Source organism: Coenobita brevimanus, chromosome 101 (genome assembly GCF_032717465.1).
Source record: "Coenobita brevimanus isolate Jiangsu-jjx chromosome 101, ASM3271746v2, whole genome shotgun sequence".
NCBI lineage: Eukaryota > Metazoa > Arthropoda > Malacostraca > Decapoda > Coenobitidae > Coenobita > Coenobita brevimanus.
In genome coordinates, this window is record NC_137054.1 from 14489483 (window position 1) to 14514674 (window position 25192).

Below are 25192 nucleotides of genomic sequence, written 5' to 3' on the forward strand. Positions count from 1 at the left end.
ATCAGTGAATTTATAACTACTGTTTTATGTTTATCATTTGTACTAAAGTTAGTGGGTGTGAGATGGAAAATATTTCCATGGAAATATATTTCTAATATGATAATTAGCATTTCTCCCCATCTATACAAGGTCTGTCCAAAAAGAAACCAAACTTTTTAAACAGTGCAGCAACTCACCAGCATAGTGTGATCTTGATGGGAGCACTGCGCAGTGGCGACTTTGAGCTTTAGTCTAACACTAGCTGCATCACTCCACGTCACTTCATCACTGAAGTACACGTGCTTGAATGAATGTGTGTTTATGACACATGGTGATTTTTTTTCAATCACTTCTACTTTTGGGAGGAATCTGAATGTAAAATGGAGGGAAAGTAAGAAACTGTTTTGGAAGGAGGTAAAGAAAGTAAGACAGTGTGAAAGGGGAAATAGTAGGGGACTGAATGACAGGAATAATAGATTGCAGGTGGAGAAGAGAGAGAAAATGAGGAGATGGATGGAGCACTTTGAGGATCTGTTGAATGTAGAGAGTGAAAGCAGTGCGAGTATAAGTGGTTGGAGAATGGCTGGGAGAAAAAGAGATGAGAGGAGGAAGGAAGAGATCAGTAGGGCAGAAGTAGCTGAAGCAACGAAGAAGATCAAGATGGGAAAGGCTCCAGGAGTTGATGGAGTGTGTGGTGAAATGCCGAAGTATGGGGGTGAGATTGTTGTGGAGTGTATAAGGCAGTTGTGTAGATTGGCTTGGGAAGAGGGAAGGGTTCCAGAGGACTGGAAATCAGGTATAATTGTTCCTTTACACAAAGGAAAAGGGGAGAGAGAAGTATGTGGTGACCATAGGGGTATTTGCCTTCTTAGTGTGATCTGAAAAATATATGGTAGAATACTTAATGATAGGGTCAGGCATATAACAGAGGAGCTAGTCGGAGAAGAACAAGGGGGATTTATTTATTTAAAAAAAAAAAAAAAAAAAGCCAGGTATCACTGAAAGGCCGAGGCGTTGCCCCTGGGTAGAGGACTTTGGACTGGAGCATGTAGCATTTTACGACTGGATGGCCTTCCTGATGTCTACCAATGACACTTGGATGGATTCGATCCTCCGACCCTTCAGTCAGAGTGGAGCACTCTAACCCACTGAGCCATGGCTACTAACAAGGGGAATTTAGGAAGGGAAAACGGTGTGTAGAACAGATATTTGTTCCAAGATGTTTGGTGGAGATGTATCTAAAGAAGGGAAAGATGGTGTATGCTGCCTTCATGGACTTGGAGAAAGCATAAGACAGATTGGATAGGCAAGGTATGTGGAAGTATTAAGAATATATGGAGTGGATGGGAAATTGTTGAGTGCTGTCAAGAGTATGTACGATGGAGCTAGGGCTGCGGTGCGAGTGGATGACGAAGTGCATGAGTTATTTGATCTAAATGTTGGACTGAAACAGGGCTGTGTGATGTCTCCATGGCTGTTTAATATATATATTCATGGATGGGGTTGTAATGGAGGTGCAAGGTACGGCAGTTGATGTGGGGGTGGCTCTAATAAATGAGGGTGAGATGTGGAAGATTCTGGAGTTGCTGTTTGCTGATGATACAGTATTGTTGAGTAAAGATGAATGGGAGTTGCAAGGTTTGGTAAATTAATTTGGGACAGTGTGCAAGACGAGGAATCTGAAAGTGAATGTAAACAAGAGTAAGTTATGGTGTTTGAGAGGAATGAAGTCACAGAATGCAGTGAGGTTGGATGGTGAGGATATGGAGAATGTGAGTGCATTCAAGTACTTGGGTGGTGAGATGAGTAAAGATAAAAGTTTTGGGGAAAGTGCTTGAAAGGGTACAACAGGGAAGGAAGGTTGCTGGTTAACTGAAAGTGGCGATGAGAAACAGGGAGGTGTGTATGGAAGTTAAGAAGTCACTGCATGACAGTATTGTGATCCTTACCCTGACATATGGAAGCGAGGTGTGGACCTTGCTCGAAGGGAACAAGTCAAGAGTGAAAGCAGTGGAAATGAGTTACCTGAGAGGAGCATGTGGAGTGACATGGAGCGGCAGGCTGATGAATGAAGAAGTTAAAGAACATTGTGGGGTGGATGTGATTGAGAAAATTAGGAGAAATATACTGAGGTGGTTTGGACATGCGGAGAGAATGGAGAATGAAAGACTGACTATGAGGGTGTATCTAGGTGAAGTGGAGGGAGGGAGAGGGAGTGGCAGACCCAGGATGAGGTGGAGGGATGGAGTTAAGAGGTAATGTGAGGGAGGGAGGAGTGAGTTGGGGGGAAAGCAGTCAAATGGTGGGTGACAGAGCGACTTGGAGGCGTTTTGTCTGTGGCCACCCATTCCGGGATTAGGGCGTCGAGCTATAGATAGATAGATGGACTTCTGCTCTTCTGTTGTCTGAAATCAGTGACGTATCTGGGTGAGTAGGGCAGTTAGGGGACGATGGTCATCTTGTGCTTTGCCAAAGCCTCAGACAAGAAGTAATGCATAAGCAGGTGCATTATCACGGTGCAGCATTCAGGTTTTGTTTGTCCATGCCTCAGGCCACTTCCTTCGCACTGCCTCCCTCAAACACTTCAGGATGTCCAAGTAAAACTCACTACCGACTGTCTGACCACATGGAACATACTCATGATGAACAACACCCTTCCAATAAAAAAAGACGATCAACATCACTTTCACATTTTGAGCAACTGTGGTGTGCTTTCCTTGGTTGCGGTGACAATGTCCAACCCACTGTGATGACTGCCTTTTTGTTTCGATATTGTAGCCATACACCTACATTTCATCACCTGTTATGACATTTTTCTGAAAGTTTTCATTAGCATTCAAACAATCAAACAACTCCTGACTGACTGTGACACGGTTCTCTTTTTGTTCATGTCAGCAAACACGGCACAAATTTTGTGGCAACACAATGCATCTTCATTTTTTTTTTAAATCATGCAACAGTAACTTTTATAGATGCCTATTTCTTTGGTAGCTTCATAGACAGTCAGGCAACGATTTTCATGGATCACAACACACATTTTCTCAATGTGATCGCTGTCTCTTGACATGGAAGCCTGTCCAGAGTTGGGATCATCTTCGGAGGACATTCTTCCTGATTTCAACCACTGGAACTACTTCTGACATGGCATACAGCACAAACAATCCTCCTCATTAACCTGTTGCAACAAGTCTTCATAAAAATTTTTTCCCACTTTGAAACAAAATTTCACGCAAACATGTTACTTTTCAAGATCCTTCACTGTTCAACTTGCAACAAATTGCCAAGATCACTAAACACACACTCACTCAAGTGCACGTACCTCAATGACTGGGTGGCGTAGCGTGATGGGGCTTGTGCCAGACTAAAGCTCAAAGTCGCCGATGCTCAGCACTCCCGTCCCAACCAAACTACTCCAGCTAGTTAACGTGCTACTTAAAAGTTTGGTTTCTTTTTGGACAGACCTCATGATGTAATGGTATACTCTCAGGTTCCCAGGATTCTTGGTGACACTCAGTCTAATATAAAAAGAAAGCACAAAAGCTCTCACTTTCACACAAAACCTGAGGTTGGTTTCATACTTTTACAGCCCATGTGTTTTGGAACACCACATATTGTACCTCAGTTCTGTGGCTGACTTGAGATGTGCCCTCCTACCTTACTGTGCTTGATGGTGGTAGCAAGCATTTACAGTAAGAGATGCTTTCTAAGGGTACCTCCACCAATGAAGCAGTGTACCATAAAAAGGTAATATAAAAAAACACACACACACACACACACAGGGTGATTCAACGCTCTGAGGATCCAGCACAATTTCAATATTCCTGTTATTACTGAACCACGTTAGGCAAAATATACTAACCCCCATCTTTTCTCTCCATTACAATTAATCGACAGTTACTCCAAGTTTTGAAAGTGATTTCTTGCAGCACTTATGCCTAACAACCCAGTGTTCCAAAGCAGCACATACTTGGTGCAATTTATCCACTAGTATGGCTGTATTCACACCAATAATCTTTCCTTTTGGCAAGTTACATGTACAAGGCTTGTTTTTAACTCTTTCGGGTCTCAAATAGGTCCCAAGGTCACGTTTGAGAGATGCATTTTTTTGAAAAAAGTCAGGGTTTGCAAATAAAGAAAAAAATATCATATTCATGCACAGGGAAATAATACATATCTGCCTATAAAACATTAGAGCTCTACTCACTATACAAGTGCTGCAAAAATGATTGGAAGTTGCCTAGCAAGTGGTGTGGTGTAGCGTGATGAGTACTGCCGTCTCGGTGGGTAGGTAATTTCTTGGTGCACAGGTGACATGATTGCATTGTTTGTTTCCATGTTTTTCCATTAAAAAAAAAAAAACACACTAATATATGTACATTATATCTCACGTGATTTGTGAATGATTCTTGAGATGTTTTCTTTACAAAAAACAAACTAAACAGTTACAAGATCCATATAAAACTATCACTTACTAGTTATTACTAATTTATTTTACTTTGCTCTTATTTTGCTTAGTACTGTCCAAGGCTGTGAGGGTGAGGACATGGGGGTGAGCCTATGAGCTGGCCTTCTGTATAAATGTATGTTTAGTTTATTGTTGCTAACTATATCGTCCTGTGTACTTACAGGCAGCAGTAGAGACAGTGATCAAATATTTATTATTTCTCAAAATTGACGGTGTTTTAAGTATTCCCAGGAAATGTGAGAAACTCATGAAATATAAATCAGAAAAAAGTGAGGAGACACTAACAATCATTTGTCAATGAAAAAGGCTACGCTCGCTGCACATGTGTGTCCGCCTGGTAACAAATAAATGCATGTTACATGTATAAAAGGCTACAGAAACAACCTTAGAAACCTAAAATCATAAATCTGTAATTATTCTCCCTCAGTCAGACACTCTAACACCCAGGAAATGAATAAATATTGAGACATACAACGCGGTAAACTCTTGCTTGCCTGTGACGTGGCACTATGTGCGTAGGCGGGAGGCAGGGGGTGGGGGATTGGAGGGAGAGTGGAGGGTGGGAGATAGAGGGGTGGGGGATCGGTGGGAGGTAGGAGGGTGGGGGATTGGAGGGGAAAGTGGAGGGTGGAAGGGTAGGTAGAGGGGTGGGGAATCGGTGGGAGGTAGGGGGCTGGAGGAAGGGGGATATGAAAGTGAGGAGGGAGGTGAGAGCTATGTATCCTCCAGAGCAGTAAAAATATATTGCAAACAATATTCTTTTGCTAAATGAAGTCTAATACCAAAATAGTAAAAAATATTGCCAGATCAACAGTATAATAAAACCAGTATGTGCAGCCAACCCCCCACCATGATTAGCTCTTCCCAGACTGTTTAAACTAAAATATTGTGATCTGCGCATGCCTGGTGGAAGCAGAGGGGTCTGGGGAGCAGCTCGTATCCTCATTTCACTCACCAGCCTCACGCAACGTTTTCATTCATGCCTAAATATGCAGCCACAGGAGTGGCTACGAGACCCCTACCAAGAAAGCCACTATAGTGGCCAGGAGACCTGAAAGGGTTAAACCCTTTTCTCTTAACCCGATGGCTGCAATGTCTATCATATGACGGAAAACTTGTAGTTGCGATGTACATCATACGAGCAAGCTTTTTTTTTTTAAATGGATGCGTTACATATTTCTCCCATATGTCCTCATTACTTCACCATGGGTGAACTTAGGTAAGTAATGAACTCATATTTGTTTCTCCTATATTATTCCATGCACTCTTTCATATGAACCAAAATTATTTTTGAGAAAAAAAATTTACCTTTTTTTCCCACATGGAAGTGGAGATGGTATGGGGCACAAGGGCTTAACCCATTAACTGCTAATGGCTGTTTTTTGGAGGTGTCTGTGGTGTTCAGACATAGGGGTAAAACTGAACTTTCCCAAAGGCCCAATTTTGCCTTAGGAATTGACAGAATACATGCCAAAGTATTTAGTAACGAAATATTAGCTCACTATTTACCTTGCTAAACTCGTGGAAGAACATCGAAGTGTTTGAAACCTTATTGGAATGTATAGTTTTCATTTTCGTTTTCATTTTTGAAGGCTCCAACATGCTTGCATGCATCGGCCTTGGTCACCGTGGCACTATATTTGACCTGCATCCACGCAGCCAGGGCTGTATTGAGCAGTCGCACTCAGAACAGCGAAGGCTGTATAAAACAGTTAATGGGTTAAGGTTAAATGCAGATAAAACAAAAGTGATGATATCTAAGGTTGGTGGCGGTACAGTCAAAGAAGAGGGAAAGTGGCCACATGCAATTTGCCACAAGGGCGTGGGAAGTACTGTAATTCCATCTTATGCAGTGTTTGTGACAAATAGGTGCACAAGAGACGCTGTGGTATGAGAGGTAGACTGCGAGATAATGCTGATTTTATGTGCACGGCGTGTTGAGGAGAGCAGGAGATTGTCAGGCGTGAAAGGACTGAACTTGCTAGTGAGTCTCTTGAGTGTGTGGAAGAGTTTTGTTATTTGGGAGACATGTTATGTGCTGGAGGTGGGGCTGGAGCTAGCTCTGTGGCTAGGGTGAGTTGAGGTTGGAAGAAGTTCAGGGAGCAGTTGCCTCTCCTGACACTGAGAGGACTCTCCCTATGTGCTAAAGGGTCTTTGTATGCAGCATGTGTTAGGAGTGTGATGCAGTATTGTAGTTAGACCTGGGCAGTAAAGGAAGAGGATATCTGCAGGTTCAAACGTACAGAAATGACAACGATTAGGTGGATGTGCAGTGCGTCCCTGCATACAAGGCCTGGGGGGTCTGGGTTTACGATGGAAGAGGTGAGAGGTAGGATGGGACTGGAGTGTATTGGTGGTGATGAGGACAGGTAGATTGAGATGGTTTGGGTATGTGGAGAGGATGGGGGATGATAATTGGGTGCAGAAGGAGAGAAGTGTTAATACTGGGGGTGGGGCTGCGAGGGGTAGACCGAGAAAGATGTGGGACGAGGTCTTTAGGTGTGACCTCAGGGTTAAGGGACTGAACAGGAAGGCTGCCATAGATCAAGCAGCATAGACAGCTGCCATTAGGTGACAAAGGACAATGCATGCAAGCATGTTGGAGCCTACAAAAATGAAACATGGGGGGGAAGTAAACCAGGGATGTCCTCATTACTTCACCATGGCTGAACAAAGGTAAATAATGAACTCATATTTGTCTTCCCTATATTCTTCCATGCACTCTCCAGTTCATGAGCAAAAATTATGAGATTTTTTTTTGTTCTTGTTTTGCACATGGGAAGGGGGTGGGGGTTGACCTGGAAATCTAATGCCACAGTTGTCAGGTTACGATGACCCCATAACCAAGACAAAATCATGATTTAAATTAGGAGGAACAAATTATCCAGTCACTTATCCAGTACAGTATGATTACTGGATCAAAGCGGCTATCCAACTGTTGCCCATTCAGCACCATGCTGGTGAAAGAACAATATTTCAATTCCCGCATATGTCTCTTTAAACATAAATGTCGGGGAATTCTCAAATGATGTAAACAACTGACATGGACTGAAGCTAGTAAGTTGGGAGTTTCATTCAAATCCATTAATTAATAACAGATACAATGGCATTGTTCTGGTGCCTCAAAGTAATGAATCACCCTGTATAAACTTTTCCATATGAAAAAGCCTATTTATTTTCTTTCCCTGAACAAATAAAACGGACATACTTTGGGTAGTTATGTGAATGATCAACCAACATCAAATTTAATTTGAGAATGATATCACGTCGCCATAACTGGAAGTCCTCATCTAGTTCTTTAAAATATAGATAAAAGTATAAACTACTGTAAAGAAACTGTTCTAGTACATTTTTCTGAATCATTTCCACTGACCAGGGTTGTAGCTGTAAATCTCAGACTCCCGCAAACAGATAGCAGCATCAAGAGCAGCCCAGAGAGATGCTTCCACACTCATGAACTCTGTGCGAGCAACTGCCATCATCTGCCGCTGCACAGCTCTCATCACCCACTGCCAACACAGTACAGTCACACACACATAATTGTTTCCTCTGGAAACAATGCTACTGTAGCCTATGTATAGTTATCATTACCTTCAAACTTAGAGGTCATTAATTACAGGTGAAAAAAATAAAGTGAAATGCCAATCCACAGTTTTGCAATTATTGCTTGTTTAAGATCATCTATGGTACATTATAGGAAAAAGGGTTAAGTACTGCATTAATTTCCACCACATGCACTATGTATGCAGCAGCTGAAATAAGAATTTTACCTTGACAGAGAAAAAGTAAGGAAGATGTGCTTTAACACCACTGCAGCAACAACCCCTTATCATTATCATGTGGTTAGCAGAACAAAGACCATGATCACCACACAATTGTGGCCTTGGTCATCAATCAGTCTCAACTGCGTCACATTCAAAGCATATCCAGGCTGTACCCAGCAGCTGTCTCACATCAGGATAAGTATACCTTTGCCATTATGGCTACTATCTTATGTCACCATGCCTGAAGCAACCATGAAAATCTCTGTATATAATAACTGTTGGAAATAATTTTCTAAAAACAACTTTACATTAAATACTGTCATATGATGAAATATTGTTGCTTGTTCTTTGCTGTTCAGAAGTTTACAGAATAACAGAGATGACTCAGGTGTTCCAATCTGTGTTGCAAAGTGGAAGAGAAACATGGCCACAAGTAAAGAGTAACACTTACAAAATGAGCTAAAACTGCTCTCAAATTAACATCATGCAGCAGCCCTACATACCTACTTCAACCTCACCAAGTGGCTGACAATGCCTCACCAAAGCAAGTTATGGAGGTTGGGTTTTGAGCAGTAGTGGTTTGCTGCATGGGACAACCCTGCTGGGTTGCTATCTCCAAACTATTTTATTTAATTTGGGAAACACATCTCATATTCCAAGGGATGATAAGGCATGTCTAACATCTTCAGTCCAAAAAACACAACCTAAATGAATAAAGCTGTCTCTAGACAGCAAGAATAAACTAACATAATAGAACACCTGATTAAAGTAGGTATATAAATACAGTCCTGACAGGTTACTACATTAACATCTAGAGACCAATCACCATACCATACTCCTTTCACATCAACTTGGCCCAGATCTTTGTCTTTTTACAGCTTCTTTCTCATACCTGAAAGACAAAGACATTGCTACAGCTCTGCAACTTTCCCACAGCAATCCTTTGTGACATGCATCATATCCTGCTGTTAATATGCTGTTACAACTGAGTACAATATTCTGGATGGAGAGATGGTAACTTTAGGCCACATTAGAGTAAAAGGGGTATGGTATCAGTAGATCTTTTTGCTCAATGGCAACTCTACAGGTGTTATGTACTTGAGCCATTCCCTTGCTCAATCTCCTAGCTTAGAGGTCCCCATACATGACCTCAACCCACCTAAAAAATCTAGAGTTGTCCCAGTCATGAGTGGTGACAATATAAACAATATCAGTCGCTTATGACACACTATTCGTATTGTTTATAAAGGTGCCAACATGATAGCATGTGTCGGCCTTGCTCACCTAGGCTAATGGCAGCACTCCACGCTGCTCAATCTCTGAGAGCCCCTCTTTTCACTCCTTTATCCCTAAGGTCATACTCTATGACCTCTTTCCAGGTCTTTTTTGGTCTACCTCTTGCAACCCTATCCCCCTGACATTCAGACTTCTCACCTTCTGTGCCCAACTGTCATCCTCCATTCTCTCAACATGGTCAAAGCATCTCAATCTACCCCTCTTAGCTGAAGAAACTACCTTACACCAGTTGGAATAAAATATTCATTTTATCCTCCACTCCAAATCATCATCTGGACCTGCTTTCCCACCTGCAAATGGAATTGAGGTCGTCCTGATTGTTAGAAACATCCTAATACAGTAAACCCTCGATATAGAGAACCCTCTTTTTAACTCATTTTGGATTTATTGACCAACTTGAGCTGGTTGAACGTTATGTTCATTTAGTGAATTTTCATTCGATAAAAGAATGGATGTGTGGGCAACACTAACCAGTGTGGCATCCGCACACAAACTAAACACATTCCTCCACATGCTGCAGAATGCCACATCTGTCATGGGGTGACCAGCATCATTAGAAGTCATAAACAGAGTGTCTACTGAGAAAAAGGGCCATTTAGACCAAGCTGTATGTTGTTGTGTATGACTGTATGGCCAAACAAAGCTCTATATTTAATGAACTTTGTTGGATAAATGCCACAATGCCCGGCAAATTACTGAATAGCATGGTGCTTGAGGATGCGAAAGTGGATGTATGTGGAATAAATGAAACAAAATGGAGAGGAGAAAGTGTGAGAGAATGGGATTATGGATGGGGTATATGTGCAGGAGTAGATGAGAATGAGAGGGCAAAGGAAGGAGTGTGTATAGTTGTGAGTAAAAGATGGAAGAAGAGCATAAGACAGTATAGATCAGTTGGGTCAAGGATTGTGTGGGTAAAGTTGAAAGTTGGAATACAAATGTGGGCGATTGTGTGTGTGTATGCGCCAACGCAAGATCGTGCTAGAAGAGTGAGAGAAGAGTTCTGGACAAATGTGGAAGTGTGCATGGAAAAGTTTGGAAGGAATGAGAGAGTGTTTTTGATTGGTGATATTAATGGTAAAGTTGGTAATGTGAAGGTGGATGGAATAGTTGGTGAGTGGGGTGTGCCTGGAGATAGATGAGAATGGGAGTGCGTTAGTGGACATTTGTGCTGGGAGGGGGTTGGTGATAGCCAATACCCTCTTCAGGAATAAAATGATCCACAGGTATACATGGCGAGTGATGAGAAGGGTGGGTGGTGAACTGAATGAAAGGAAGGCAATGATTGATTATGTGTGTGTGGATGAAAGGATGCGAAGATGTGTAAAGGATGCAAGAGTGTATAGAGGTTGGGGGAGTGGACTTTCTGACCACTACTTGGTGGTGGCCAGAATTAGGATGCAAGTAAGATGGAGGAATAGAAGAAGGGAAAGACGAGAGGAAGGAGTAGTTGCAAGGAGAGTGGAAAGGTTACAAGAGGATGAGAAAAAGGCAGAGTATAAGAGAGAAGTGGAGGAACGATTGGGCAAATATGAATTGGAGCAGATGGGAGACGTGGAAGGTATGTGTAAGATATTTACAGAAGAAATATGTGCAGCATGTGATGTGGTGTGTGGAAGGAAGAGAAGACGGAGGGGGGTGCAAGGAACAGCGTGGTGGACTGAAGAGGTAAAACAGGCTGTGGCACAAAAGAAGAAAGCATACAATGAATGGATGAGAAATAGGGGCGTGGATGAGATTGAGAGGCGGAAGAGAGAGTTATATGTGGAAAGGAAGAGAGAGGTGAAAAGATTGGTAAGAGAGAGTAAGAAGAGAGTGGATGAGGAATTTGGAAGGAATTTGAGTGTAAAGTGGAGGGACTGTAAGAAAATGTTCTGGAGAGAAGTGAAAAGAGTAAGACAGGGTGGAAGTGAAGTTAGCAGGGGAGTGAAAGATAAAAATGGTAGATTACTAGTGAAGAAGGGAGAAAAAGTGAGCAGATGGAGAGAACATTTTAAGGAATTGTTGAACTTAGAGGATGGAAGTAATGCGAGTATTAGTGGCTGGGGAATGGCTGGGAGAAGGAGGGAGGTGAGAAGACAGGAAGAAATCAGTAGGATAGAAGTTGTGGAAGCAATGAAGAAAGTTAAATCGGGGAAAGCCCCAGGAATTGATGGAGTGTGTGGTGAAATGCTAAAGCATGGGGGAGAAATAGTAGTAGAATGGATGTGGAAGATGTGCAGATTGGCCTGGGAGGAAGGTAGAGTCCCGGAGGATTGGAAGTCAGGTATAATTATTCCCTTGTACAAAGGAAAAGGGGAAAAAGAAGTGTGTGGTAATCACAGGGGCATTTGTCTTCTTAGTATAATAGGAAAAGTGTATGGTAGGATACTTATAGACAGAGTTAGAGAAAGAACAGAGAAATTAGTTGGAGAAGAACAGGGAGGCTTTAGGAAGGGAAGAGGTTGTGTAGATCAGATATTCATTCTTAGATCTTTAGTGGAAAAGTTTCTAGAGAAGGGAAAGAAGTTGTATGCAGCTTTCATGGATTTGGAGAAAGCATATGACAGGGTGGATAGACAAGGATTGTGGAAAGTGTTAAGAATATATGGAGTAGATGGGAAGTTGTTGAATGCTGTGAAGAGTATGTACGATGGTGCGAAGGCTGCAGTGCGTGTGGATGGTGAACTAAGTGAATTTTTCTCTTTGAAAGTTGGTTTGAAACAGGGATGTGTCATGTCTCCATGGTTGTTCAATCTGTACATGGATGGGGTAATAAAAGAGGTACAAGGTAGGGTAGTGGATGTTGGAGTGGCTCTGGTGAGAGAGGATAGTGTTTGGAAACTCCCTGTACTGTTGTTTGCAGATGATACCGTGTTGTTGAGTGAAGACGAAGGGGAGCTGCAAGGCTTGGTGGATGAGTTTGAGAGAGTGTGTAAGAAACGGAACCTAAAGGTGAATGTAGGGAAGAGTAAAGTGATGGTCTTTGAGAGAGGTGAAGTTAGTGAATGTACAGCGAGGTTGGATGGTGAGGAATTGGAAAATGTGAGTACGTTTAAGTATTTGGGTAGTGTGATGAGTAAGGATGGAGGTTTGGAGGGTGAAGTGCTTGAAAGGGTACAGCAGGGAAGAAAGGTTGCTGGTTCCTTGAAAGCAGTGATAAGAAACAGGGAAGTAAGCATGGAAGTGAAAAAGTTACTACATGACAGTATTATGATACCAACTCTAACGTACGGAAGTGAAGCTTGGACATTGTTGGAAGGACACAAGTCAAGAGTGAGAGCAGTGGAAATGAGTTATTTAAGAGGAGCCTGTGGAGTCACGTGGAGAGACAGGCTGACGAATGAGGATATAAAGGAACGTTGTGGTGTGGACGTGGATGTGATAGGAAGTGTTATGAGGAATACACTGAGGTGGTTTGGCCATGTGGAGAGGATGGAGGGTGAAAGACTGACGAAGAGAGTGTATATGAGTGAGGTGGAGGGGGAAAGAGGGAGGGGGAGGCCAAGGATGAGATGGAGGGATGGGGTGGAGAGGTATATGAGAGAGGGGTGTGTGAGTTGGGAGCAGGGCAGTGAAATGGCAGGGGACAGGGTGACTTGGAGGCAATTTGTTTGTGGCCACCCCAAACGGGATTGAGGCGTCTGGCAATAGATAGATAGATAGATAGATAGGCTCTAACATCAAGGGTCTAGTATCAATCAGTTTGTTATATCGAGGGTGTACTGTATCTCTTCACTCACCCCTCAAATCTAACCCCTTCTATATTATGCTTCTTTACCTCAAGTGATGGCTCGCGGGAAAACTCCTCAGATGATGCATTGCTAAAATCATAATCTGGGTAGAACGCAGCGTTAAGTGTGGAGATGAGATAGAAGAGGGTCTTCCGATCAATCTTATCCTCCAAAGGACTCATCTCGTCCCCACCACTGCTCTGCGAACTCCTGGAGAACAAAGCTTTAGCCTAACAGAGGGTGCTGGGTAGGACGGAGGATGAAGGGAGGGGATGGGATGGGATGTGCTAGGTTTGGTCAGATAATAGGTTAACTTATTCAATCTGATGACATTGTTTTATTTTGTTCCTGCTACCTCTAGATGGTTTCAATCAGCTTAGGAGATATTTTTCAAGGAAGAGAGAGCGCTAATACTGTACACTCTTCATTGGGTTAATTCCTTCGGTACTAAAAACCTCCCCTAAATTAAACCATTAATCTGTAGGAAAATAAAAATTTAACATCCACTGGCTGAGCTTTTTTTTTTTTTTTTTTTTTTTAAATCGTCCAATCCTACATTGCCCCATGAGAAGCGTAGGAGCCCGGGGCTAGGCAAGTTGGTCCTGACATTTAAGATAAGAGTGACCAGCCTCATTCATCCTTGAGTGGCATTACATGAGCAATAAAACCCAACCACTCCTTGAATATAAACCTTCACCGGCTCAATCCAATTGGAGCACCGTAATTACTCACTAAACCACCAGGCACCAAAATCTGGTTATATGGTTACCACACAGTGTAGTAAATGGTTTCCTGGTGTACAAGAAACCATTTGGCTTGTCATTCAGCGTAAAGTCACCCACAGGCAGAAGAAAGAGGAAGGAATGAAGGAAAGAAAGGCACAAGAGAGAGTGTAAAGTCACCCGTAGGCAGAAAGATGAGGAAAGAGTGAAGGGAAGAAAGACAGAAGAGGATGGAAGGAAAGAAGGATGGAGGAGAGGAAAGGGCAGACATCTGAGAGCAGCACTACATCCATCAGCTCATTCTTTATTTCAGCCTTGCTATTTCTATAGTTTCATTTACCTTTGGAAGAGACTTTTCGTAGTGATGTTAGATACAGCCTTCACTAACCTCTTCCCTACCTGGGGAGTTTTCTAAATGGAATATAATCACCTGGTGGTAGCAAAAATAAACTACTTCAATGCGTCACCAGACTGAAGGTATCATGTATGAATTTTGGCCAGGTCAGGTTTTAATTAAGGCTTGAAAACTTTTGTAAGAGAATACAGAGATGAGATGACGACAGGGACTTTGGTTGGTTCAGGACTTCAGTTTTTCTGCAACAGAGATTTGATATAGATAAACATAACACTATAAAAATCAATCTAAATGAAAAAAAAGGACAAGAGGAAAGTATTAATCAATCTTTAAAACAGCTTGGAAGAAAAAATTAATTATTCCTTGACCTATGTTGCATAAAAGTGGGATAAGTTAAGGTAATTAATGTACCCTTACAACCTACATGGCTATCAACAGAGGATTAAATACCATACATTCACATTACCTGTACAGTAGAGTACAAAGTAGTGTGCACTGTAATGCTTACCATCTATCTTTCTCATTCTAATGTAAATTCTCAATGACAGCAAAGTTTACACTTGCACAACTACTAATGCACAGTTATACACACACAATACTGGTACAGTACTTACAATCCAGTACAGCACATCATGACACTTCTAGGTCAGCAAAACTTATGTCTCTGCTACACATGCTTGGGTTGACCTAAAACTGTGGTAACCTGCATCCCTGGAGTGTAATCCCCACCTAATTCCCTAGAGAAAGAGTGAAAAAGAGTGCGTGGTGCAGTTTGCCGCGAGTGCCTCCCCTCCTGGCCTTACCACCAAGGTTGAACCTGCCAAGGGGTCACCCGAACTTCACACCCACCTATGTACTCACATCTTACCTCAATACAATCTTTATACTGCATAAAAACTATACCCAAACCTTCTCTTACTTGAATTCTGTTTGGGCATAACATGGTCTGAGGTGACTACTTAACTGTTACATTTTTCTCTCACATAAACATGACATGCCTGTAAAGGATCATATCTGTGCAAATCACAGAATTCACATAATCGCAGCTTCAAAACCCCTTATTTCTGGTTTATAGTTCAGATAAATACTTCTTACTAATCAACTACATTTTTACAGCTTATATTGCACAGGACAAGGAGCACATGTACATTACTATTCAAAGATGTCACATATTAAAAAAATTGGTTTTGTGATATTCTAAGGTTCCTTAATATGGTTAATATTATCTGCTGACTTTTCAATTTTTTTTTCTGCAATTATCTTTTCCTTGTTCTTAATAATGCTTATGGTAAGCTTATCATGCAACTAATTCATTATGGTTTCATTGGCATAAGATTTGTCTGAAGAAAAAAAAAGAAAGAAAAAGTGAGTGTTCAGTTAGGATTTGGAGGTGACATGTAGGTCAAGCTCTAAATGGTTCAGGTCTCAAATTACTGTATCAGGAAATGAAGTTCATTTTATCCTACACAAATTCATCTTACATGTGGTTTCTCTCCCCAAACTGTGTAAGGAGAGGCTTGACTAGGTGTTATATATATATATATATATATATATATATATATATGTTAGGACTCCATATTATAATTACAAATCATAATAGATAGATAGATAAATAGACAGATAGACAGCTCTATGCGAGCCTGGGAATGGGAAATGATCTTGCAAGTTACACTGAGGAAAAGCTGACGACAGATTACGAAGTAGCCAGTAAGGAGATGATGCAGTTAGTTGTCAGCAATTCACCAGGTGAACAAAGCCTTGTTGACCATACACACACATACACACATACTCACACACAGGCTTCTAGAACTTTCCAACCACAGGGAACACACGTGATACGACACCTGTTTCACCAGAATTTAGGAAAGAGAGCTCAGAAGGAAGCTAGCCATAGAACAGGCAGGTCGTAGGGAGAAGGGCTTAGCAACTTGAGAGAGCGAGACAGGGAGATAGCTCCCAGGACTCTACTTTATACTTCGCTCTGTGTGAGAGACTTGTTAATATTTCCAAGACAAATAAAAATAGTTCCATACTATTCTTTACCTCTCCTTGTCATTCAATGACAAATGGGAAAGAAGATTATCTACTTACAAAGCTACTCAAGTATAACAACCGCTCGTCCACAAGTCTAATATATATATAACTTCTCTACAAGTAACTACAAAGTCTTTTATGACATTTGGTAGCAGCGAATGTATACGAACCTCGTCTACGAATCAACAGTGAATTCCTACAAAATATCAAGATTGAAAACAAGAATACCTCTTACAACCAACAACTTACAACCAGCCCCTGACAGTTCTCTCCAACCAGCCCCTCCGTCTCCCCGATCATCACGCTGATGTAGAGGTGAAGAGGTCGCAGGACGCCTTGCAAGTAGTTTAACAATATATTGATACAAACAATCTTGCAATTTCTACGACGAACCAGCGAACTACAACCATCTACAATCAACTACAAGTAACAACTCTACAAGTCGTCTGTATAATCTTCTACACGCACCTACAAGTAGCGGCAGTCTTCATCCTACAACGAGTAAATCACAAGAGAAAAGGACCGAGAAAACATCGACAAAGAAAAACAAAACAAACAAACGAAGAGTGAGACACGACTCATACCTCATAACCACCAAACCTCACCCTCCTCTCTCTGCTACATCCACCCAACCCCCAACGCTGATGCAGGAGTGAAGAGGTCAAGACGACGAAGCAAATACCAAGTCCATATTCACAACTCATCTTACTCACTCATCTTCACTCAAGTTACTCATCGCTACTCATTTACTCACCATAGCTACCAGTGTGGGAAGCCGACGTCACCATGTGCTGAGATGACATCACAACGCGAGTCTGCCATGCCAAGCAACGTGTGACTGACACCAGGCACCTCTCACCCACTACTCATTACTCATTATTCACATAGCTCCTACTCATACTCATTTATTTTCACAGTTAAGTTGGAAATTCGACGTTCTATGCTGAGGTTTGCCTGGGACAGCTGTTAACCACCACAAGCACCAGGCCATGGAATTTCCTAAGTAATATCATCCATCAACACAGCACTAGAATTATCAAGAGATCTTCAATCAAACCTGCATTTTTCTTCCGAGATCGACTTTTGTATCGACACACCTCTACGATCTGTATCAAGTGGGTAAAATTATACTTACTCGTTTCTTCTCAGTGCTAAAATTAGCTATATTCAACTTTTTTTTACTTATTTCCATATATACACTTATACACTCACTATCTATCATTTATTTCAACTTATTTACTCATCTATTTTGTTAGGACATAAATAAACAAGAGGCGTATTTCATAACACCATATCTTAATGACAGGAATATTTTCGCCACCACCCACGTTAATACCAGATGACACACAATTTGCCACAACAACAGACTCACAATTAAGAGATTATATATATATATATATATATATATATATATATATACACCTCTATCTATCTATCTATTGCCAGACGCCTCAATCCCGTTTGGGGTGGCCACAAACAAATCGCCCCCAAGTCGCCCTGTCCCCTGCCATTTCACTCCCCTGCTCCCAACTCACACCCCCCTCTCTCATATACCTCTCCACCCCATCTCTCCATCTCATCCTCGGCCTCCCCCTCCCTCTTTCCCCCTCCACCTCACTCACATACACTCCCTTCGTCAGTCTTTCACCCTCCATCCTCTCCACATGGCCAAACCACCTCAGTGTGTTCCTCATAACGCTTCCTATCACATCCACATCAACACCACAACGCTCCTTAATATCCTCATTCGTCAGCCTGTCTCTCCATGTGACTCCACAGGCTCCTCTTAAATAACTCATTTCCACGGCTCTCACTCTTGACTTGTGTCCTTCCAACAACGTCCAAGCTTCACTTCCGTACGTTAGAGTTGGTATCACAATACTGTCATGTAGTAACTTTTTCACTTCCATGCTCACTTCCCTGTTTCTTATCACTGCTTTCAAAGAACCAGCAACCTTTCTTCCCTGCTGTACCCTTTCAAGCACTTCACCCTCCAAACCTCCATCCTTACTCATCACACTACCCAAGTACTTAAACGTACTCACATTTTCCAATTCCTCACCATCCAACCTCGCTGTACATTCACTAACTTCACCTCTCTCAAAGACCATCACTTTACTCTTCCCTACATTCACCTTTAGATTCCGTTTCTTACACACTCTCTTAAACTCATCCACCAAGCCTTGCAGCTCCCCTTCGTCTTCACTCAACAACACAGTATCATCTGCAAACAACAGTACAGGGAGTTTCCAAACACTACCCTCTCTCACCAGGGCCACTCCAACATCCACTACCCTACCTTGTACCTCTTTTACTACCCCATCCATGTATATATATATATATATATATATATATATATTGTGGTAGGTGGGGGCGCTCACCATCCACTCACTTGATGTAAGGCTGCTCTCGGGTGTCTGCCCTTTCCTCTCCACCATCCTTCTTTCCATCCATCCCCTTCTGTCTTTCTTTCCTTCGTTCTTTCCTCTTTCTTCTGCCTGCGGGTGACTTTACACTCCATCTTGTGTCTTTCTTTCCTTCATTCTTTCCTCTTCCTTCTGCCTGTGGGTGACTTCACACTGAGTGACAAGCCAAATGGTTTCCTGCACACCAAGAAACCATTTACTATGCTGGGTGGTAACCATATAACCAAATTTTGGCTCCTGGTGGTTTAGTGGGTAATAAAGGTGCTCCAATCGGATTGAACCGGTGAAGGTTTATATCCAAGGGGTGGTTGGGGTTTATTGCTCATGTAATGCCACTCAGGGATGAGTGAGGCTGGTCACTCTCATCTTAATTACCAGGACCAACTTTCCTAGCCCCGGGCTCCTATGCTCCTCATGGGGCAATGTAGGATTGGATGATGGATGGATGGATGGATATATATATATATATATATATATATATATATATATATATACAGTATACTGAACTGGCTTCTTACTTCGTCCTTTTCAAAAAAGAATAAATAATAAGTGATCTCAATTCATATCTAAGTTTACTGAAATACATACAAAAACAAAAGCACTAACACAAACATACTTACAAATTATCGTACACAAGGCTACTCGTGCCTGTTAGTATTAGCAACTACTGTACTGTGAAGGTTGATATTAATTTACAATACGGTACCTGCATAAGTCAGTACATGATGATGGTGATTTATTATCTGCATCATAAGAACTGTAGCATCTAATAAATTTCTTGATTCCCTTCAGTCCCAAAGGAATATACAACTGCATTCTATAACCATTCAACATTGTCTCCTCTCTTTGTGAACAAAGCCTCTGATGAGACCACTTAAAACTGATACTACTTGCAGAGGCAGATCCAGGAATATTTCTGAGGTGCTGCCCACATCACTTTCCAGATGAAGGAGGGTTTGGCACCCCTTTCTCTCAGCCAACAAAATAACTTTTGGCAACCAAAGACAGTTTGTATCACTTCTGTACAAACATGATCTGTATAAACATAATATCCTGTAAAAGATGCAGTCTATGTATATAAGGTACTGTATAGTAACCTTCATTGTGGTAAAACAGGGGTGTTGTGTTAAGTCCAGAAAAGCTTGATGGTGGAAGGCATGAAACCTCTCAAATTCAACAAACACTTAAGGGAAGTTTTCTTTCTCAGTCACATGGTGAAATATTGTACTGTTCTTGAATCCTACTCCTCAGTCCACAGCTGGATGAGAATTGCACTCCAACCCATAGCACTTGCTGCAGGCTGTAAGCGGCTGATGAAGCAACTTCCTTAGGGTGCTGATATCATTACAGATTACTAGACTGAGATGTAATAATCTTGGTATTTTTAATGAGGTAAGATATGGCATGGGTGGGTGGGTAGAAAGGTCCTTCCAACAAAAGGCAAAAAAGGAGGAGGATAGAAGGAAGACCTGAAAGGAATCCCCAGCACCAAACTTTCTTCCTCCTTTCCTCCTTCCTTCATCCACCTCTGCTTCATGACCCCCCAGTGGCGTCGCCCAGGAGGCTCGTTGACACCCACGTTGCCACCGGTCCACCCACTATGAGGTCGCACCGCCGACTTCGGACCAGAATTTAAAGAAGGAGATAAAAAAGAAAAAAGCTCAATTCTGAAATCATGGCTGCCTCTTCTTGTCAATCAGTAAGAGAAGTACAGTATAGTGGCAACTGACTCTACTAGGCCTATGCAGAACTAAAACCCAACTAAGGAAGTAATGTTATTTCTGCTACTCTATGATAAAAAGAAGTTCAAGTAACTTATTCACCTGAAATATATTTGAATCTTCCAGTATACTATACAATGTCTCAAAATCAAAGTACAATTTGGACTCAGGACCTGAAGTAATAAGTTTCAATTCAATATCACAAACTGCACAAAGCCCAATTCTGGTACTATACTGCAATAACTCATTCCTCCTTACTATTCATACACTGATTCTTTTTGTTACTCTACTTAACTACAGATTTACTCTTATAAAAACAACAACAATTTCCATTAGAAATATTTTTGTATTACATAACTCACCTTTTGAACAATGATTTGCAGCTGTACCTTACTAGAAGGTTCAGTGTTTTACCAAACTGTATTATAATGGACAAGGAACATTAATGAATTTCTTATTACAAAGAAAACTAATAGTTTCCTATTTATGCAACAAAAATTTGATAACCAATTCTACCATCTAGTAAGAATCTAGTAAGACTATAAACACATTCAATGGAAAATCATGCACGTACTGTACTGTAGTGTGTTATATTGATGAGAGGCGACCTACCAGTCTGTTATCAAACTACACCTCAAGTAACTAGAAATACTGTATACCTACCTTCAGCTTAGTAATGTAAGTTTTCTGAAAAGTTCCTAAAATTTTGCATTTTTCTAACCAAAACTTAGTACAGTATACTTAGATACAGTCCATTCGCTTAATACGTGAGAATTTGGGTGGTAAAAGACTTCGCTCTCTACAGATTTCGCACTTTACATGTAACATACCTTTTGGCCCAAAGTCTGTTATTTTGTCCATGTATTATGGGACATTAAACACATGTACACAGTAAGTGTAACACACAATAGCCCTTTACCTTAAAATCCATGCAGGAATGGATTAGTGACTTACAGCGATGGGGTTCCAGGGTGGATGCCCATTACATCACACGATGCGCAGACGTCATGACCCACATCACTTCCTCGCACACTCTACAAGGGTAGGTTATGTTCTGCAGTGTAACATTGGATTCACCTGACTTTGCCGCCCCGATTTCGCATATTTGGAACCAACTTGTGCGCTACCAATTATTTAATTTTTTCACCCCCCACCGTCACGTCCTAGACATTTGGCGCCGTAGAAACTTGTGTATTACGCAAACGGACTGTACTCTAATCAACACGCAAACGGACTGTACTCTAATCAACACGCAAACGGACTGTACTCTAATCAACACGCAAACGGACTGTACTCTAATCAACACGCAAACGGACTGTACCCTAATCAACAGAGTGCATGTCTACTTATTCCCCCAACCACAGGTCTACCTATTGTACACTTTCTATTAGCTATTCTCTTAACCAACCCATTTCATTTTCCTATACAAAATTGCCCAATGACTTCATCTACTCTGAAAACTTATACTGGATATATTTATTTATTTTAACCAACAGCAGAAGAGTGAAATACTTCTCCTTGGTATAAACTGCAGGCACTACTTACTATACTTACTGTTCCCTCAAAATAATTAGCAGACATACACTCCTTAAACTCACAGAATTTTCATTCTCACTATGTACAGTACATCTGCCAACTTACAAAATTTATATATAGTACTTAAAAATATTATACATTTTTGTGTTACATATCTAAAAATCCCATTTTAATAACCTAAAGACATACTGTACTTACCATTCATTCACGTAACTGGATTGTACTTACAGGGGAGGTGACCTACTTGGGGAGGGTGTGGGGAGAGGAGGGTTCCATAACAGCCATGGACTGTGGGGGAGACAGTGCTTGCAGATCACTCACACCAGAAAATGAATGGAACCGCTTGTACAGGGCCTTCTCTTGTCCCACCATCTTACATGAGTAGCTCTCCAGCCTGCAAATATGTGAAGAATAATAATCTGAGGTTCCATTATCAGAAAATTTATAAATACGATGCAGAAAAGTAGAAATAAATGTACTATCTGCCCCCCCCCCAGTTCTGTATTTACAGGCAGGCATCGAACAATATACTGTATTTAAATACAGTAATTTAATTTTCTTTTGTAGCTAAAATCATAGTTACTTCTATCTATCTATATATAGCCAGACACCATAATGCCATAAAGAGTGGCTGTTTGCCTTTGAGTTTGACAGGGCGAGGCACTAACCCTCCATCAACCAACTTGCTGACATGTAGGGAACACGTATGGGTTGGTTATACGGTTACCACCAAGAACTGTAAAAGGTTTCCTGGATTACAGGAAATCATTTGACATGTCACTCAATGTAAAGCCACCTGAAAGGGATAGAAGTGTAATTAATGGTGAGAGGAAAGATGGGTGAAATAGGACGAGAGGAGGGCAGACAGAAAAAAGTGATAAAGGTAAACGAAGATGTAAGCAGCACTATATAAAGTGAATGGATGGTTGCCACCACCATCTACCACTAATTTACATATCATATATTTGCTGGAAAGGAATACTGTGTCTCCTATAAAGAGATCCAACTAGCAGAATTACAGCTAGAAATCTGAAGCTTGACAGTTAAATGTGCAGCTGGAGCATTGTAGGCTACATCTCTTATGCCTTACTATTATAGGCATTATGAATGGAGATAAGTACTGTAGTAATGCACTCACTCCTTAGCTACTAAATACCATTTATAATGAATATACTGAATTGTAACTAACTTTATGACACCTTTGTGGGCCTACAAATGGAAAGCCTGGGAAGTGAAAAACATTCCTGCCCTGATTTTATGAAACAATGATGTAATTCTTCCCTTCCAACATTATTTGTTTTTTCTTATACTTTACCACAACCCAAGCCGTCTTTCCCTGCACGGTAACAGCAACAACTTACAATCCCCATCCCTCCCACTTACCCCCTGAGAGCATAAAAACAACCGCCCTTGGAATATTGAGGTCAGGTTGGCCTCAGCCTACGTTGGCCACGCCGTACACATACTGTACGGTACCATAATTATTCCGTCTGAACTAATCAACCACTTCCGTCTTAATGGTATAAAATAAGAGTCTATGTACATACCTTACAACGTCTACTTCGTATGATCAAATCATTCTTTACTTTCGGGAATAACGTAATCGGTTTCATCGGTTAATTTTATATTATAGTTTGCCAGTAAAACTGCAAACTACGGTACCGTGATAACGATATATTGTCGATATAGCACGAAATCATCATCGGTTATATATTAAGCTAAGAAATCGTGTTTCAACATCCCAAATTCATGTTATCGATCTGGCGCTCCTCGTGCTGAGGTGGGGGGGGGGGGGGGGCAAGATAACAGTGGTGGGGGTGGGAGGCATTGACGTCACTACTTAGCACGGGATGTGGGGCACGATGTTTACGTGTACAGTACATGTAAACGCACGAGATGTTGGTGATATTATAATGTAAATTTCGACAAATGTTAATTTTATTCATATACAATTTGCTCAGTCGCTGCCATTTCGAGACTAGTTAGTTTTCCACAGGGAACAGACCAAGGATAAAGAGGCGACCCTTTATTCGCATTGTATAAAGACAATACAACCTCTGCTTTTCACTTACCCTAACTATATCCTTCATTCCTTGGTGCGCAGAGTTAAACAGTCATATGTTAAGCACATCATCTTTTACTAAGCTCTACTAATAGCACATCATCTTTTACTAAGCTCTACTAATACCCAGTAATAAATGTATAACCCCTCCTCCCCCACACAACATCGGACTGGTGCTGTATCAGTTGAAATTCTCACCTATCCTTTCATAATCACGTGCGCACCCTCACATCTGTTCTTTAGCGCCGAATGACGCGATAAAACACCATCGGTAAACTGACCTAAGAACCCAGACACCACAGTTCGGCAACAAGATGGGATATATAAGACGAAGTAACAATATTATAGTTTTATGCCGAATTAACGGATCAAGGATCACGGAGTACACTAATGATTACTGTATGGGATTATATTTTATTTATTTATTTATTTATTTTGCTCCGGGTAACTGGTGCTGATGAACTGATGGTTTCATGGATGAGAGGACGAAGATGTGGATGTAGCATCGAATGATGGAAAGACACATGCAGATGATAGCGTCATGGATGAGAGAACGGCGTTGTGGATGTAGCATCGAAGAGTCCTTTCCTTGTTTTTCCTGCAAACACACACACACACACACACACACTGATAAATTTTTCCACTCGTAGCTAATTTTTTTAATATAAAAAAGGAAATCTGTCTACCTCCTCTCCTTCCTGTAAGGGTGGAAAAAATCCAAGTTAAGACAGGGAATTAAAAATAAGTTTGCATACCTGTCTTTTGATGTTAGTGGAGGATACATGCGTAAGCTATTGTATGTCTAGCGATATGGGTTTGGTGGTGGTAATAGTGGTGGTGGCTGATGATGTTGACATTCATGCTACTACTACTACTATGGTACTGCAACTACTACTACTACTACTACTACTACTACTATTCTATCTATCTATCTATTGCCAGACGCCTCAATCCCGTTTGGGGTGGCCACAAACAAATCGCCTCCAAGTCGCCCTGTCCCCCGCCATTTCACTGCCCTGCTCCCAACTCACACACCCCTCTCTCATATACCTCTCCATCTCATCCTCGGCCTCCCCCTCCCACTTCCCCCCTCCACCTCACTCACATACACTCTCTTCG

At 41.4% G+C, this 25192-nt stretch overlaps 1 protein-coding gene across 1 annotated transcript in view; it reads right to left on the reverse strand.

The window, feature by feature from the left end:
- Positions 1 to 25192, reverse strand: part of Maf1 (repressor of RNA polymerase III transcription Maf1) — a 56766-nt gene that overhangs the window by 2350 nt on the left and 29224 nt on the right. The window contains exons 2-4 of the mRNA XM_080284528.1: positions 22256 to 22405; positions 13265 to 13427; positions 7818 to 7953 (exon numbers count right to left, since the gene is read on the reverse strand). Of these exons, the coding sequence (XP_080140654.1) occupies positions 7818 to 7953; positions 13265 to 13427; positions 22256 to 22405 (449 nt within the window). The remainder of the gene's footprint in view (positions 1 to 7817; positions 7954 to 13264; positions 13428 to 22255; positions 22406 to 25192) is intronic.